This window comes from Xenopus laevis, chromosome 3L, assembly GCF_017654675.1.
Source record: "Xenopus laevis strain J_2021 chromosome 3L, Xenopus_laevis_v10.1, whole genome shotgun sequence".
Lineage (NCBI taxonomy): Eukaryota > Metazoa > Chordata > Amphibia > Anura > Pipidae > Xenopus > Xenopus laevis.
Window position 1 is genome coordinate 78,332,193 of NC_054375.1, and position 18,782 is coordinate 78,350,974.

The 18,782-nt window shown below is 38.3% G+C and overlaps 1 protein-coding gene across 2 annotated transcripts; it reads left to right on the top strand.

The window, feature by feature from the left end:
• Positions 1-1,406: 1,406 nt before the first annotated feature.
• Positions 1,407-16,966, top strand: panx2.L (pannexin 2 L homeolog). 2 transcript variants are annotated; one of them, XM_018251710.2, is made up of 5 exons: positions 1,407-1,667; positions 2,071-2,401; positions 8,288-9,724; positions 11,362-11,507; positions 16,696-16,966. In XM_018251710.2, the coding sequence occupies exons 2-5, from the start codon at positions 2,176-2,178 to the stop codon at positions 16,951-16,953; spliced, it is 2,067 nt and encodes a 688-aa protein (XP_018107199.2). In that variant the 5' UTR covers positions 1,407-1,667; positions 2,071-2,175; the 3' UTR covers positions 16,954-16,966. The 2 variants fall into 2 exon arrangements, with proteins under 2 accessions (XP_018107199.2, XP_041442359.1); XM_041586425.1 differs by lacking the exon at positions 16,696-16,966 and having other exon boundaries at positions 11,362-13,409.
• Positions 16,967-18,782: the final 1,816 nt, after the last annotated feature.

Consider the following 18,782-nt stretch of genomic DNA (forward strand, 5'->3'; position numbering starts at 1 on the left):
GAGAACACATTTTTCATGCTGAATTTTTGTATAAACAGTGCCAATAGCAGCATTAGTGTGCAAGTCAGTTGACGTGTAGGTAGAAAATGGGAACCCTGAAAGTAAAGCCTTCTTAAAGGGATGCTGAATCAGTCTCAGTGGGACTTGGCTTTTACTATTGAGTGTTGTTTTTAGATCTACCAGGCAGCTGTTATCTTGTGTAAAGGTGCCCATACACTGAGAGATCCGCTCGTTTGGCGATGTCGTCAAACGAGCAGATCTCTCCCCGATATGCCCACCTTGAGGTGGGCAATATCGGGCTGATCGTGGGCCCTAGGGCCCAACGATCGGATCCTAACGAATAGCAATGGGCGGTCGGTTTGCAGGACCGCATCAACGAATAGATGCGGCCGCGATCCGACGGGATTTGTTGTCCCATTTATTGTGAAGCCCGTCGCGGGCCCCATACATGGGCCAATAAGCTGCTGACAGCTTTTATCGGCCACCTTTAGACAGCTGCTATCTGGTTACTTTCCCATTGTTCTTTTGTTAGGCTGCTGGGGGTGGGGGGGTGATATTACTCCAACTTGCAGTACAGCAGTAAAGAGTGACTAAAGTTTATTATAGCACAAATCACATGATTGGGGGCAGCTGCGAAACTGACAATATGTCTAGCCCCATGTCAGATTTCAAAATTGAATATAAAAAAAATAGTTTGCTCTTTTGAAAAATGGATTTCAGTGCAGAATTCTGCTGGAGTAGCACTATTAAGTGATGTCATGTTTTCCCATGACAGTATCCCTTTAAGAGAGGTGTTAAGCACTCCCTTGCACCAAGCTCTGTGTACTTGTGTGTATTTTTAGGGTATAACTGGGGCATTGGCGCTACATGCAAGTTGTAAGGAGCATGTATGGGTGCAAGTGCCTTTGTTAAAAGCAATAGCGAACAAAATTAATTTTGCAATTTGTAGCTGCTCTTGCATTCCTTTCTGAACCTTATCCCCTGCACCTTTTCTCACAGTTTACTTTTAAGACCATTATCCATTAATTGGGATCTGCAGTTAAAACTAATTTTACCATTAAAAAATTGAGTATTTGTCATGTCACATGCACTGAAACAGTGCTCAGCTAATCATGATGGTTGATTACCCCTGAATAAACACACAATGGTGTATGCACTGACCTTGAAATCTTGAGTTCATCCTTTAATGTGGTTGTGAAATTTTCAATAATATGAGCACAAATGCAATCTTTAGATATGGAACGGCACATGCTTTACTGGAATCTGTGCTCTCCATTTTGCAACAAACATATATGCTTTAGCACAAACAGAAGGTACCATGCGAACAGGAGTCTGACTCTGTCTCTAGGCGGAAGGGAAATGCAGAACACATTTGTGGTACAGAGTGTACAGTCAGAGATCCCGCCTCCCTTCTGTAGCCTGCAGTATTTGGAAATGCTGTCTCTTCATTCACTGATCATATGGCTAACATCTATAGACCTATTTCATACCTATTCTGACAGCAGTTTGCCCTTTTGTGTTTTTACTGGGATGCATAGTGGTTGCAGAGAATTCTTTGTAAAACATTCCAGCTGTCTTTCAATGCTGGGAGCAAGCATCACTGTGAATGTACATCTAATCTCTCTCAGCCTTGCTTAAAGATTTGCCGGCTTCCAGTGACATGACATGTAAGTTTTCACTCTGTCTGAAATCTGTAGATGGCCGCTGTGTTGCATATCATTTTCTCAGGAGCCCAAGCAGCAGCAGGTGAATAGATACTGAATCTCTATATGCAACTTGCAACACAAATGTCTGTTGTCGGTAATGAGCTTTTTGGTTTTTTTTAGGACTGCAGCTGACTGCAGATGTTTCTATACTGAAAATGGAAAATGTATTTGCTTAGTGAATTTTTTATTCTATTTCTAGCTACTTTTAGGTGCAGCCATTTTAATGTACATTGGAATCTTGTTTAATTTAAAAACCCATTGAAAGGAAGATATAGCCAATTATAGGTACTGCTGCAATGCTGACTGTGATACATTTTTGTTCATCCCATATGTTATTAATTGTAATGTTTGTTTTTCCTTGAAGAATACACTAAACACAGCTAACCGTATTTGCCCCATTAACTGGGAAGAACACCAGACACAGAAGCAAGAGAGAGAAGCCTAAAGTGAACCAGAACCTCATACGCATATGCAACATATCATTGATAACCATCCAGACATGGCTACTGCTTTGCTGGCTGGAGAGAAACTCAAGGAACTGATATTGCCTGGGCAGCAAGATGACAGAGCTGGCTCTTTGGCAGCTCTTTTGGTGCAGCTTAAGCTTGAACTTCCCTTTGACAGAGTGGTGACCATTGGCACCGTCCTTATACCTATACTCCTCGTTACCTTAGTCTTCACAAAGAACTTTGCTGGTAAGTGGACTATGCAGGATGCACTTTCTATTTACAGCCACCTATCCATAGTACATTATAATTATGTAAATAAAAACATTAACATTACTAAATCATGGCTTCTGTTGCAAAGCTTTGTTTATAAGACTATGTCACAGAGAAGCAAATGGTAATCAGTAAAGAATTTCTTAAAATTTAACTTAATCACTGAAATAATAGAGTCTGACCTTGAAACCTATAGCTGCCAAAATATAATTGATAATATTATGATTTATGTAGATATATAGATACAATGTAATGCAATGCATCGTTGTACGTTTTGTAACTGACTCGCTAAGGCGAAGAAATTCATGGTCCTTGAACACTGACTCCATCCCCAGCATTAGTGATTAATGACTATTAGAGCTGCCTCTGCCTTGGTGTTACTGAGTGAGACTTGGGATATATTGGATGTATTTGAAAGTTAAGCTAGAACCGCATTATTCTGCATGCCATGTCAGCATTAAAAGGTCCATATTGTAAGTAAATGTTAAAAAAAAATATATTTATCTGCAAGCCCTATACCACCTCTAGTGATTTTTGGGCATTTTAGCTACTGCATTTTTCCTTGCTCAAATTCCAGTGTGAAAATGCCAACCCTGGTTTCTGGCAAATCAAGTGAAAGCACCAGCACTGGCAATTTTAAAGCAAATGTGTTAATTTACAAACAAGGCCTGGCAGTTGTCTACAAGGCTAAAGAGAATATGGACAGACTATGTGCAGGAGAAAAACTGATTGCAATGCAAATGCTGATCTTTTTTTATGAAGAAGCAATGTATCCTTTGTCATACACAGTCAGATACATCTTTCCTACCTAACCTGGTAGAGCTGACAATCGCCACGATTGGCAACTTGAGTTCAAGTTTAAAGCAATATGTATGAAAATGTCCTTCTTAATTGTGGTTATGACCTTGTAATCACTGATCTGTGTTGTGTTTTTTAAAGTTTCTTTAACCAAGACAAAAATATATTGAAATAATATTTGTTTTTTCTATGTTTTGTGGACACATTAAATAGACTCGTCTTAAGCTAACCTTCCAAGGAAGAATATGATTTAAAAACTTGTAATTTAAAGCAGTAGTTCCCCAAGCTTTGCCCAACCTGTTTAATAGTTCATGTTGTCTGGATTATCAGAACAATCTAGATCTCACTGTTCTGATCAGACCAAAGTTGCATCATCACGTCATTAACAACAAAATAGACGATCAAACAGTTATGTAAATGTCTCTAGATGAAGTCCAGAAACATAAAATAAATGTAGGTTAATCTACTTGATTTCCTTGATGATATGGCTGTTTTTTGGGTAACTACACATTTATGTTCTGTATATATTACAGCTATAGACTGGGCAATCGGCCCCTGAAAAGCTGTCTCGGGAACACAAATGTTTCTGAGGCATATTCAGCTGACGCATCTTTGCACAGACTGGCCACTGATTTAGGACAGAGGAAGAATACATAGTGGAATTACTAGGTTCTAAACAACACAAGCACAGTTGCCAATAGAATACACTGAGACTTTTGCTTTCATTTTATAACTAGTAGTTATGAGCTAATGGCTCATTTTGTTTAGAACCTATGTTAATTAACCAGCTCTGTCATATATTTCCTTGATCCATTTTTCCTCTTTCTAAATCTAGCCCTCCATCATGACCAATATCCATGGATATAGGTCAGTTTGGGGATTGGACATGTTTGAAAATGACATTTGCTTACAATTTGTCAGCAGTGCCTCAACAAATGAAGTGAAAATGAGATACTGTTCCAATTGTTTGTGCTCTTTACTTAAATTATCTGAACAATAGAAAGGCAGCAATACCTTGTGTGACCCCTTGTATTTTCTTAGTCCATTGGACCCGTGGGCCAATCAGTTGGAGTACAAATTTGGCCCATTTATGGCTGCCTTTAGAGAGCTTAGTTTGGTTTTAACCATACTAGTATTTTTGACATTCTCAAACTACTGCTCACAGGTTGATTGTAGGATTGCAGTAAAGCTTATGTAATTGCAATATTTAAAGGCAAACAATCACCCTGAACATTGCAGGTCTCCAAAAAATTATATCACATTTTTCATAAAAATATATGTTTCTAGTAGTATTTATTATTGGATAATCCTAAATAGAAAATTGCCATTTTAAATAGTAAGGGCTCCTAACATTCACTGTGCTGATGCACAAACCAAGGGCAAACATACATGCAAGTTTACATTAGCCAATGGGCTCTGTCTTTTATTTCCGCATTTCTGTTACAGTAATTACATTATTTTCTGTCAGGTGATCTCTGAGGGAGAACAAAAGATGTAAAAGGACCATATTTACTGATATGTATATGTCGATATAGTAAGATTCTTTGATGATATGAATGATCTGTTAGTTAAGTTTCATACTGAAGGTATAGTTTTCCTTTAAAGGGGTAGTTCACCTCTAACACCTTTTTCAGTTCAGTTGGTTTCAGACAGTTCACTAGAAATAAAGACTTTTTCCAATTGCTTTCTTTTTTCTATGTGTGACTGTTTTTCTAATATTGAGGTGTAAATAGCAAGATGTTATTGGATCAGGAAAAACTCTATAAAATCGAGCACAAACCCAAATCGTACAATTTTAGGGATTTTTTTTCTGGCTTTTTTTCTGAAAAGCCCAAATTTCTCTGATTTTTGCCCGAAAGGTTTGAAATAGTTGGCTTTTCAGGCTAATTCCAGTGCAGACCACAGAAACTTCCAAATAGGATAGGGACGTCTCATATTGACTTATATACAACCTCACCAGGTCTGAGATGGCGGATTTTCAGATTCAGACTTTTTGCAGCCTCGGGGTATAATAAATCTCTAAACATTTTCTAGTAAAAAAACTAAATTTTTACAAAGTTTTTAGCATTCAGACTTTAATAAATATCCCCCTAAGTTCATACATTTCTTATCTTTGTCCTGAGTAGAATCCCTGAGTTTTATTAAAGGCAGCTGTATGAATTGATACAATAGTTGCTAATAGTACAGAGATGCTGCAGAGAAATGTATCAACTAAATGTTGCAAAATTGTAACAGTTCAGAGTCTGCTCCTGAATTACTGAGCTGACAGACTCAAACACCAGAGACAGACGGGAACATTAAGCTTAGATTTTGTAAAAACAGTAAAAGATAAAAAATGGAAAGCAATTGAAAGTAGTCTTTATTTCTGGAGAGCAATCTGAAAATAACTCAACTTAAAAAAGTGTTTGGAAGGTAAACGACCCCTTTAATGCATTTGCAGTATCAGCCTGGCAATGATAGGCCAGACATCTGTAGTGTGGAAGTTATTTACAGGTGTGTTAATAGAACACATGAAAGATTATGTTCTGGGGAATGACATTATAAATAGTTTACTATTATTGGTCACATTATTGGACACATTTTAAAAACATTTTTCTTGCAAGAATTTAACATAAGGTACCCGTGTGTTTTGTTGCCTGGATCCACTCAATCTTGCAAAGGTTAATAATAATTGCTTTTGCCTGAGACACATTGAAAAAAAACTAGTGAAAAAAATTATGACATCTGAAAAATTATTTGTTACATTTGGGAAAAAATATTTTACCTGATTAAAGTATTGATCCAGCAAACCAGAGCTGTCAAACTGTGTGGCCCTCCATTAAAGTCTGGTTGCTTTGATTGCTTACCTTTGTGTAAGCTTTAAAAGGTAATGTTCACACTTCAGATTAATAGGCAGATTCTCTAAAGGTGACTAACGCTAGTGAAAATTCGTCATTTTGTATCTACACCGGTTCCTTAATGGGCGCAGGCGTCACTTCGCTAGTAAAGGAGATTGACACTAGCGTTACTCTAACGCCAGGTGAATTTTCGCTCTGGCGAATGGACGTAACTCCGCAAATTCACTAAGATGCGGATTTTACTGAACGTTACCTCGTACGCCAGACTTGCCTTCGCCACCTCAGACCAGGCGAAGTGCAATGGAATAGATAGGATTTCCTTTTTTCTGATAGCCTGCAAAAGACCATAACATTTTTTTTGGCTAACTGGGTTCCCCCCTACACTTCCTAACATATGGCACATAAACTATACACTGGGCTCATGTGTAGGGCATTATATCAAATCTATTTTATTTTATTAAGGTTCCCTGGGCTTGTGTAGTGAGATGTATTTGTTGCAACATATACGTCCATTCCCTCTGTATGCAAATTAGCCACTTATTCTGTAAAAGCCCTGCACACTTGTTATCCAGTTATTGTTCACACCTGTAAGACCCTGTATTGTCAGTGCCCACATTGTTAACCTGTTCACACCTAATACAGACTTTAGAAGCAGTAACAAAAAAGGGAAAGTTGTGCTCACCAATAATTTTTAAACCATTAAGTGGGGGTACAATGAGGTTGTGACCACAAAATTCATACAGACAAATACAAGAAGTCCTCTGCACTTAACCCATTATCAATATATATTAAGGACATTGAGACATTTTGTGCCTTATGCTACTAAAAAATGCCTTCCGCTTTAAACAAAACAGGGATTGGTTGTCCATACATTTCAAGTCATCCCTGGTCTGGCCATTCCTACACTCACTTTCATCTGATTCATTAAGAATTATACTGCTTCATTATACATTTTACACAGGGACTACATGCAATCTGCAACTTACTTGTTTTCAAGTTAAAAAGTCCCAAACATGGTTGCCCTTTTATTGGCTACCACTGAGATCACCTGACTATAGCTGGAAAGGGTGGGAGCTACAACATGGTGCTGGAGACTGTAGGAGCAACCATGGCTGGCATTGTGTCATATAGTAGAGTATTTACTGTACATCTTAGAGTAGTCCTGATAGGTTTCCCTGTCTCCTGCCTTGTCTGTGCTCGCTCTATCCTACCTGTCTGCATGTGCCATACTCTCACTGTCCAACTCTGGCTATGTGTGTGCTGATTATGTGTGCCATATTTTGTCTGTCCTACTCTGCCTGTGTGTGCCATATTCTGCCTGCCCTATACTGCCTCAGTGTGCCATATTCTGCCTGTCCTATGCTGCCTGTGTGCGCTACACTCTGCTATCCAAATGCTGTCTGTGTATGTCATACTCTTCCTGCCCTTTGTTGCCTGTGAGTGCCATATTCTTCCTGCCCTAAGCTGCCTGTGTGTGCCATACTCTGCCTGTGTGTGCCATATTCCGCCTGCCCTACTTTGCCATGTGGGTGCAGGGCCAGATTTCCACGATCGGAGCCCCGAGGCTTGCGCTGGCATTTGCGCACGCACTCCCCCCCAGGGCTGCATGGTCCTAGCACCAAACGCTGCACACGCACTCTCTAGCACTGCTAAACAATACAGATTTCTAAAGGTTCTAAAGGTTCTAAAGGTTGTTAAGTTATTTGTAATTGCTATTGAAAGCTATATATTTCTGCCTGTTTGTAACTGACTTTTCCTGTAGTACATTGTTTGAACTGAGGCCCAGAGAACCAGCAAGGAAACAAATACTGCTTTTACTGCAATAACATTTACACCAACATTTTGTGTCTTATCAACAGTGGGTTTTTGGGATTTTTTTCATATCAATAGTTTTTATCAATTTTTCCAAAGTGAGCACGTTGACAGTTGGCATAAGAATTACATAATGACCCATGATATTGTCAAGTTTCCATGAGTTTAAGATACAAACATTATAAATAGTAAAAGATATTTATGGAATTACAGCGAGGTTTACCTTTGTATTTAATGAAGCATGCTCTTGGTCTATGAAAATGACAATTTTTTTAAACAAAGTCATTTGATGCCAGAATAATATATTTAAGGGTCATGCTGTTCAGTTTAATCAACAAAAATAAAATCTACATTATTTTTCAGAGCTTTTTTTTAGGTTAAACCCACAACAGTGACTTTTCTCTCTGTTATGCAGAGGAGCCTATATACTGTTACACACCTCAAAACTTCACCCGCGATCAAGCCTTGTATGCAAGAGGATATTGCTGGACAGAGCTTAAAGATGCCCTACCAGGAGTGGATATTAATCAATGGCCTTCATTATTTGAACACAAGTTTCTGCCCTATGCTCTTCTAGCTTTTGCAGGAATAATGTACATACCTGCATTGGGTTGGGAGTTTCTTGCCTCAACAAGGTTGACTTCAGAACTGAACTTTCTTCTTCAAGAGATTGACAACTGCTATCACCGGGCAGCAGAGGGACGTGCACCCAAAATTGAGAAGCAAATTCAGTCAAAGGGTCCAAGTATTACTGAACGAGAGAAACGAGAGATTATAGAAAATGCAGAAAAGGAAAAAAGCCCCGAACAAAATCTTTTTGAAAAGTACTTGGAAAGAAGAGGTCGGAGTAACATCTTAGCCAAGTTATATTTAGCCAGGCATTTGCTCATTATTTTTTTAAGCATTATACCAATAACATATCTAAGCACTTATTATGCAACCCAAAAACAGAATGAATTCATATGTGCACTTGGAGAGCCCCCTCATAAAACCATAAACTCAAAGTTGCTCATAAGAATGAACTGTAAACTGCCAGCTGTTCAGCTCCAAAGAATTATTGCTTCAGTGGATATATTTCTTCTTAGTTTCATGAATCTAATCATCCTTGTCAATTTAATCCATCTTTTCATTGTACGAAAGTCCAACTTCATATTTGATAAACTTAACAAAGTTGGCATTAAGACCAAGAAACAGTTGCAAAAGTCACAGTTCTGTGATATTAATATTCTTGCTATGTTTTGCAATGAAAATCGGGACCACATCAAATCCTTGAATCGACTGGACTTCATCACAAATGAGAGTGATCTGATGTATGACAATGTGGTTCGTCAACTGCTGGCGGCTCTGGCACAGTCAAACTACGATGCCACACCCACCATGCGTGATTCAGGAATTCAGACTGTTGACCCTAACACAGATCCAGCTGACATTGATGTCAATGAACAGCTTGTTGTCAAACGACCAAGGAAGAAAATGAAGTGGATTCCAAGTAGCAACCCTCTTCCTCAACCCTTTAAGGAACAGTTAGCAATCATAAAAATTGAAAACAGCAAACCTGAAAAGCTTAAACCTGTGAGAAGGAAAACTGCTACAGAGAGCTTAATAGCCCCTTTTTTAGAAGCTTCTGCCAAATGCTCCTCTCAGACAATGTCTCCTAAAGCTGATATAAGCATTATGGGTGATAAGAAGCATTCTCGTCACTTCTCCTTAGATGTTCATCCATATGTCCTTAACAATAAAAAACCCATGTCAGAGACACAGGAAAGTGCTCCAATTGCCATGTCTGAAAGCCAAGAGAGTGGCTTCCTGAACCATGAAGAAAGAATAACCGATTCTGTAACATCTACAAAAGGTAAGGTCATTTACTAAAGGTGTAAAAGTCAGAAAGATATTTAAAAAATAATTATATTCTTCAGTATATCCATGCATATTATATATGCATATTATATAGATCTCCCATGTAAAAATAACTTTGGGGGTTATCAGTCTTAATATGTGTCTGCTTTTCCTGGCCCTGCCTTATCCTGTACTTTAAAGGTATCCCTTTTGCATTATTATGTAATTGTTTTTATATCAGTGGCTATTTTGAAATCAGTTACATAAAATTTGCTTAATGAACATATCAATGTTTAGAAAACTGCCTTCCATTGCACCCACTCTCTATAGCAGAGATCCCCAACCCTTTGAACCCATGAGCAACATTCCGATGTTAAAGGAGTTGGGGAGCAACGCTAGCATGAAAAATGTTCTTGGGGTACCAAGGAAGTGCTGTGATTGCCCATTTGGTAGCCCCTAGGTGGAATGTCAACCTACATTGAGACACTGTTTGGCAGAATATGTGTTTTTTATGCAATAACAACTTGCCTCCAAGTCAGTAATTCAAAAAAAGTGCTTGGGTTGAGGCCACCGGGAGCAACATCCAAGGTTTTGGGGAGCAACATGTTGCTCACAAGCTACTGGTTGGGGATCACTGCTCTATAGTATTTATATTTCATGCCATGAATTAAGTGCCCTCCATATTTTATTTTTGATCCATGGGTGAATATTTTAATCAGCCTGACTTGACATAATACTTTTATGACAAACAAAAGGGGAGGTGCTTGTACACCCTTACCTTCCCAGCTTTAGGCTGATGCCACAGAGCTGATCTCGGCCTGTAGAAAAAAAGCAGGCCAAGAATCAGCCCCTACGCTGGCATCGGCCATCTTACTTGCATCCGGAACCAATGCATCAGGCCGGGTGCAGGTACATGCAGCAAATTTCGGATCTAATATGCAAACTCTTGCGTTTCGGTGCCAAAATCTGCCGCCTTGTGGAAGCCTTGTGGGAGATTGCCACTCTCCCAAAAACAGTAGGATAGAATCATCAGCACACAATGCAAGTGCAGTAAGGTGAACCCTTTCAAGTTTATTAGCAGTACTGCAATGCCCAAAAAAGGGTAATGGCCCTGAAACATTGCACTTGCAAGGGTTCCTCCTGCTGCACTTGCCCTTTGTGCCAGTGATTCTGTTTCACTGTACTACTTAGAAGGCCAGATTAAGCAAATAATTTCTGTTGACATGGTCAAACAAGAGGATCTGTTTTGTTACGCTGTTGCAGGTAATCACAGGTTACCCCATTAAGTTAAGTTACTCATATTGACAGTGTATTTGTTTTCAGCAGTACTATTATACTCTCAGTTTCCTTGAGGATTATTGCCAAATAAAACTTGATGCCACAGCCAAAGTATTTTTTGTTTAGTATTTTTGTTTAGGAGCAGGCTCAAAGTGATATTGTGAACAGCTTATCTTTGGCATTTTGGAGATACTACATGGATCAAACGTTGGTGGTTTGTAATGGTGCAAAGCTGTTCACAGTATGAATCATGTTTTTGTTCTTTTTGACTTGATGTAGACCCTTGATGTTGGGAGACCAAATTAGCCTCACATAAAAAAGAGTCTTAACATATCTTAAAATGTGCACGTGTATTTTGCATTTATTGTTTTCCAGATATGCCAAAACTAACTGCGGACACAGAAAAAGAGAATCAGCCATTAACTGAGAGTTGTAGAGATGTATCTGTTTCTGGGTTGTTCCTTACTTGTGGCAACAGGACCTCTGCAGCAGTGACTACATCGAGTGTAACGCTCGGCCAGGTGAAACCAGAACCAATGAGTGTGTTTAATCGTAACCCCACTCACCCTCTGCTTCACATTAGCACTTTATATGAGGACAGGGAGGAACATGTCACTACCCTGATAGATCGAGGTCACTCTTCCCCAGATCCTGGGGAAATAATTTCTGTGATTCCACCAAAGCAGGTCATGTTGGCTTCTTTTGAGGAGCCTAGGACCATAATAGCTACTTTGGATTACTGAAGGTTGGTGGTTCACTACACAAGCACACTAATTGCTGCATGAGCTTGGAGCATTAAAGTATTTTAAGAATATGCTACTGAAAAATTTAACCCACCACTTTTTCACCATTAACATGAAATCAACCTAATAATATATTTGTGTAGCTTGCAGTGAAAAGCACAGTTTTCTTTGACCCTCTTAGGTAAGAGCAGCACAAATTGTCTGTAGTTTCTAAACACTCTTGTCTTCTTGGGGTTTTAGATGCTTATACACTGCTGCTTGACAGTGTGTGAACCCTTGTAATTATTCAATATATTGGCATAAATATAATTTCAAATGCGATTTATTTTTCACCGAAGTCCTAAAACTAGATAATGAGAACCCAATTAAACAAATGAGTCAAAAATATAAAGCTTGTGCATTTATTTATTTATGGATCACAAACCAAAGTTACAATATATATTTGTGTCTGGCAAACATTCATCTGATGGGGATAGTCATGTTTCAATGAATGGGATGAAAACTGAGATCACACCAAGAGCAAGGCATGCACTAAGTCAGGAGATCTCAAAGAACCCCAGTTTAATATCTATTGAAAAAAAGGCCTCTCTTGCATTGGTGAATGTCACTGTTAGGTGAACACCAAACAACAATGGTTTGCATGGCAGGTTTGCAAGGAGAAACCCACTTCAGTCCAAAAGAACATTGCTGCCTGTCCATAGTTTGCTTAAGACTACATGGATAAGTCAGAATGGCATTGGAAGTTCTATGGATGTAGTAGACCAAATAGAAGTTTTTTGTTTTGATAAAAAGCATTAATTTTGGTGAAAGGCAAACACTGCAATACAATCTAAAAATCCTTATCTCATATGTAAAATATGGTGGGGGCAGTATTATTTTTTTGGGCTGCATTGCTGCCTTTGCACCAGGACAGCTTCTTTTTTTACTCCTTTGGGTTTTATTATGAAGTTTTAGGACTTGTGCGAAAAACATCAGGTATTAGGTCATATTTATGAAGAAATTTTAAATTCAAAAGGGTTCAAAAACATTCAAGCACCACTGTACATATCATGGTTCTCAATAAAAACGAGAACTGATTGCTATCTGTGAGAATCATATTACCTTAGATATTTGATTTAAACACCTAAAGATCATGCAAGTCTACAGTTTCATACTGAAATAATTATGTAAGTATAAATGGTATTACCAAACCATTACTAATAGCATGTTTGCAAGTCTGTCAAAAAGTACATCCATATTCAACTTGGTGCTTCACTTCCTATTTTTATTAAATAAAGACTACAGGCCCTATTTCTCAGACAACAATCAAAATTTGCAAGCAATAAAATGACCCATATTTATTAAGTGAATTATTCCATCCTGTGAACACCCAAGTGTAAAGGTAGCCTTATCCTGGCTGACAGTGCCCCATCCACAAACCTACTCATATCCATATTATATGGAAATCAGGTGGGATGTTTTCCCCAATACATGCACAAAACCGTAAGGCTAACATCAGGCTTTTTTTTCAACCAGTGCAAAAATAGAGGAGATTACAGCAACACGGCCTATGCTACTTGCTGTCATGGATTTCAATGGCATCTACCTGACCCTGTGCACATGAGCACATTTTACATTATGGCAAACATGGTGCATTGGCAGCTGAGGTTTTCAACCTTTTCTGAATGACAAACTGACAAATATCCATGCTGTAAAGATATTGGTCAGGATCATCCACTCAACATACATGTATGAAAATACTGTGAATTGTTTTATTAGTATGAGTGTTTAAAGTGAAAACTACATGCTTGTGCATTCACAAATGTAACATTTTGTCATTGCTTCCCAAGGAGAACAAAAGGCAAAAACTAACTACCCAGACTATAGACTATAGTCCTGTTGTTCCTCCACATACATTTTAATTACATACTAGCTCAGAATGTAGATTGGATATACTTACTCAGGAAATAGTAGCTCCCTAGCAAACTCTCATATTATGGACTATACTCTGACTGTTACCTTTACTCTGCTTAAAAAGTTTATGTAATCTAATTACGCATATGCCCTACTCCCGCTTTCTGTCTATGTTCTCTAGGTTTAATACATACACTGAGCAGGCTTTCAGTCAATCCCTTGGAAAAAAAGCTTGTGGCTCCTGACATTCTTTGGCAGGCCTGATAATACACATACTAAACAATGTTCAAGAATTAACATTCTCATTATCTAAACTGGTACTATAGGTAATGTACACACAATACACACCAAATTTGAAATGTGGCTCAGATGCCCAAGCCCGTTGCTTTAGACCTCAACTCCTTGTCTCACTGAGGCTTTAAAGGCAGATTTTAAAAACTTTCAGTAAACTCACCAGAAGCTCTTGGTGGCCCAGACACTGCAGCCCTGAGCCCGTAGCAAGTGGAGAATTCCAACTTCTTATCCTGATGGGTGCACATTCACCAGAGAACAATGGAAGAGAATCGCACGAACACCATGTTATTTTGCAGGTGGGGATCTTACCCCTTTTATTTTCCACCATCTGTGCATCAATGTTTCGGGGGGGTTCACCCATATCATTCTGATGAAGGGAGGGTGAAAATCCCCCCGAAATGTCTAGGGAGTTCTAGGGTGTTCTGCACCACCAGGCAGAAAGGAGAGGAGGTGCGGTATTCACAATTTATGCACATTCACCAGACCACCATCCATAGAAATATAATGTAACACTTCTCATTGGAACACAATTAAACACATTGGAACACAATTAAACACAAGCTTGAAGCGTTTTGTGTCTCGCACTTAATCATAAGCATCAGGATGTTCAAGAATTAAACCTTACAATTTGTAGTTATTTATATGCGTAGTGTCAGGATCTTGACTATCACAGGGTAGAGCATCTTAGAAATGCAGAACTTTGCACTCACTGTTAATTGAATATGGACCACAAACCCAGGATAAACTGCCTACTGACTAAAATGGATATCCTGCTTTTGGCAAATGTTTTCATAGATTTTTTTTGTTTTTGTGTGTCCATAGCAACCCCACAAACTACAAGCAGTAGTTAATGAAATACCATTGTTGCCAATGTGTGTTGTTTTTTTTTTTTTTTTAAAGAAAACCATAGCCTTTAGTATACTAAAATCACATTTTTGATTTTTCTATACTATCCATTGGCCTTTAAGGATTTCATATTCTGACTTGTGCTCAGTCATAGTAAACACTCATAACTCAGTAATGGATTTTCAGCCGATAGCAACCAGTGACTTGTTTCATTGACAGAGTGCTGTTTAGTTTTTGGATCTATGTTTGGGTAAAGGAGCCCTCACTTGTCCATTAAAGTGATTGCTATGTCATACTCAGGTAAGCTATAGGGAAAAATGGGCTCCATATATTTGGGGGCTCTAAGTTAACAAGACTATATAACTTTTTATAGTGTGGGTGGATGATCTTCTCTTTATATTTGGTGAAAGGAACAGTAACATGCTACAATTGATTCCTACACACAAATTATTCCTTATCTATTCATTAGCTTATATACTGTACATATGAGTGTAAGCTGCAATATTGCTTGATAAAAGCACCCTTCATTGCAACAACAGCAAAAGTATAATTTGTAAAGCACACAGAAGGGTGCAAAACTGTGCACATGGATGCCATTCACAAATGTACCCATGTGGGGGTTAGAGAAATGATGTTGTCACTCTCAACCACATTAATGTTTATTATTGTGATTCTTAGGGGCAGATTTATCAAGGGTCGAAGTGAATTCATGGGAATTTTCAAAGTAAAAAAATTCAAAATTCAAAGTAATTTTTTGGATACTTCAACCATCGAATAGGATACTACAACTTCGAATTTACTTTGACTTCGATTCAAAGTAAAAATCGTTTGACTATTTGACCATTCGATAATCGAAGTACTGTCTCTTTAAAAAAACTTCGACTTCAATACTTCGCCAACTTAAACCTGCCGAATTGCTGTTTAGCCTATGGGGGACCTCCTGTGTGTTTTGCTAAGTTTTTTGAAGTCAAAGGATTTTTTGGGAAAATCGTACGATCGTACGATGTATAAAATATTCCGACTTCGATGTCAGAGGATTCTATTCGATGGTCGATTTCGAAGTTTTTTCTACTTCAAATTCGACCCTTGATAAATCTGCCCCTAAATGTTCTGATTATAAAATTTCACAATTAAATCTAGGGAAATGTAGCATTACTTGCTGGAACTTTTATTTAACAAATGTTTTCTAAACATTTTTTTTTGTTTTTGATTTTCCTAATTTCTCGGCTACTTGCAGTATATCAGTCAATTCAAATATTATTCCTTAACACTCCCCTGGTTGGTGGCCAAATCATGTAAAGATCTGCTGAGCTGGTCTTACCATATATGGCTCGACTCATCAGCCTTCTATAACCTCATGGACTGATCCATTCCTGATAACTGCAGGAGGACCCTCTCTCGCACTCCCTCCTACTTGTGTTCAACCCTTATTCATTATACTGAATGCATCATATATTTGTCAACCCTTTTATATCTGTTCATACTCTTAACCAACTTGCTGCATATCCACTCAGACAGCTCTCTAGTCTCTAACCACTAGGTACATTGGTAATAATGCATTCTGTGTACAATCCTTTTGCTGAGGCAAGCAGTATGGCTTACTCTAATATGTGCATAAAAGAAACAGTGCACAGTAATCTGCAGTCACTTGCTGTAAAACATTTCTTAATGGGGTCTGTTTTTTCTGAAAACATAATATAGAGTAACTTACTTAACCACCATAGCTGTAAAGACATGCTATGTGATGGCAGGCACAAATAACTAGACTTTAAAGCTGAACTTACCTCATTTTACCTGGAATTTTCCAGGACACATAACTATAAAAAAAACAACGAAATCTTTGATGTAGAAAGTAGAACAGTGTTCTACTTACTGGTATAAAGTGCAGAAGTACATATTTACTTGAGAAATAGAACTATTTTTTCATTCACAGGTACAGACATGGCACGGGAAATGTATGTTTGATGATCAAGTAAATCATTGCTGCGCAGCAATGTGTCCATGCTTTGTGAGCAAGGAGTCTGTTTTCCTCCTCAAGTTTAAGTTTTACATCAACCTGTTTAAAAGCATAAGCTCACTGAATAAAAGAACAAAAGTAGAGTTTATTTTTATATTGTATTTTTTTAATACCAAACAGTCATGTATCGTTATACTAGAGATATATTTTCCATTCATGGAAGGTGGTGCTTAGCGCAGTTTCCCATAAGCTGGAAGAAGTATTTTCTCATCTACTTCTCATCATTTTTCTTATGGTCAATGTGAAACTCGCACAACTAACCAGAAACCAGTCATAAAAGCAATAAAAGAAATATATCTGCACACAAACACAAAATGTGTTTTAACTCTTTAGGATTTGGTATCTCAGCAGCCCACCACTTAAGGGAAAACAGTACTGGGCCTTATTTACTGATGTAGGTAAAAAACGTGTAAGTTATGCATTGTTATAAATACCATTTGTAAAGCATTTCTGCCCAAACTGCCACAATCTGGACATCAATGTTCCAGTTGCACTTATTAATGTAAATGATGTGCTAGGTGCAGTTTGCTGAGGCTCAAGATAATCTGTACATTTAGGAGTAAATTACTTGCAAATGAGGAGCATGCATGTATACTGCCATGGCCTGAGAATGTGATGACTTGAATGTTTCAACTGCACGTTGTGCACCATTCACAAACAGCCATAACTGCCAATATTGAGGTAAAGAATTTGCAAAATGCATCCCTTTTCTGCACTGTTCCCACAATAGTAAGTAAGGCCCACTAACATTCTTAGGAACTATCTGTGTGAGGGATGCTTTTTTGGTGGGAGGGCATCAATACGGGTATTGTAATGCTAAGTTGTGTAGAGGGTTGCTTTAGTAATAGAAATATACAATCTAGAACAAATCAATGTACATGTATGTGGTGTTGTATACAGCAAGAGCACAGCAGCTGCTAATGTTCCCATTCAATAGTATCTTGGGTTATGTCCATGTAACCTTAAAAGGCACCGTTCATCATTGTCACTGCTGAATGAAATAAATAGCACTGAAAATCAATAAACTAAATTCTTATGAGTCCTGTGTGTTTATTGATCTTCCAGGTTTTGTACTGAAAGCATGAATATCAAAGCAGTACAGTAGCACAATGTGTTTTCCTTTTTTTTGGAAATTATTTTTTATAGCCCAGATCTGTAGGAGTGACATCTGTTCAGACATTCACTTTTTAATGATAATAATGATTAATGATTTTAATGATAACACTAAGAATTTTGATCAAAATATCCATTATCCATTGTGATGGGTAATAGTTATTGGGTGACAGGTGGCCAGCTGCAGGTACAGTGCATATCGACTGACATTATCCTTAATAATGTGGTATCGTTTTCGGTCAACTGGCAATGGGCAACTGGCACAATATTGTGCCCTGAGATGTAACATTTAGCATTGCTCAAATGGAGTTGAAAGTGCTGCACCTTGCTCTGAATGCAGCGATACCCTGGCCCTGCAGTTCTAAATGTAAAGGTGGCAGTTGGTGGGTGGCATCTGGGCATCTTCTTGAAACACCCTAGCTTGCACATCATGCAAACCTGAATGCTATAGAGCACTAGTGGTTGCAAGGCATGGGCCAGCTCTGTACTTTCAGTCTACTTATGACACTCTCTGCATCTTGCACCAAAATCTTAATCCAGTGCAAGAGCATAGTGCACCCTGCAGAGACTATTGCCCCAGATGCAACAGCTAATTACATGATCTGTAATAGTGCTCATGCAATAGAAAAAGGTGAAATAGTAAATAAACCCTTGGAGGTTATTATTACATGCATTTGTGTACCGATAAATTTAGGGTAATAGCACACGTAGCAATTGTCAGCATTTTGTTGCCCTCTGCAAATAGATTACAAAACTGAATTGCTTCCCATTCAATAAAATTGCAATGGCCTGCAATCCAGATTGCCACAGCAGCTACTGTTTTCAGGCACACAGGTGCACCAGCAATTCCACATAACTGCCATTCAAATTAGTGGGAGGAGTTTCTGAGC

Bases quoted from the DNA above. Each gene is read 5' to 3' on its own strand.
- panx2.L (XM_018251710.2), top strand. From the start codon at position 2,176: ATGCAACATATCATTGATAACCATCCAGACATGGCTACTGCTTTGCTG. The intron at 9,725-11,361 runs GTAAGGTCATTT...ATTGTTTTCCAG, and splicing joins TTCTGTAACATCTACAAAAG to ATATGCCAAAACTAACTGCG. The intron at 11,508-16,695 runs GTGAAACCAGAA...TTTCATTCACAG, and splicing joins CGAGTGTAACGCTCGGCCAG to GTACAGACATGGCACGGGAA.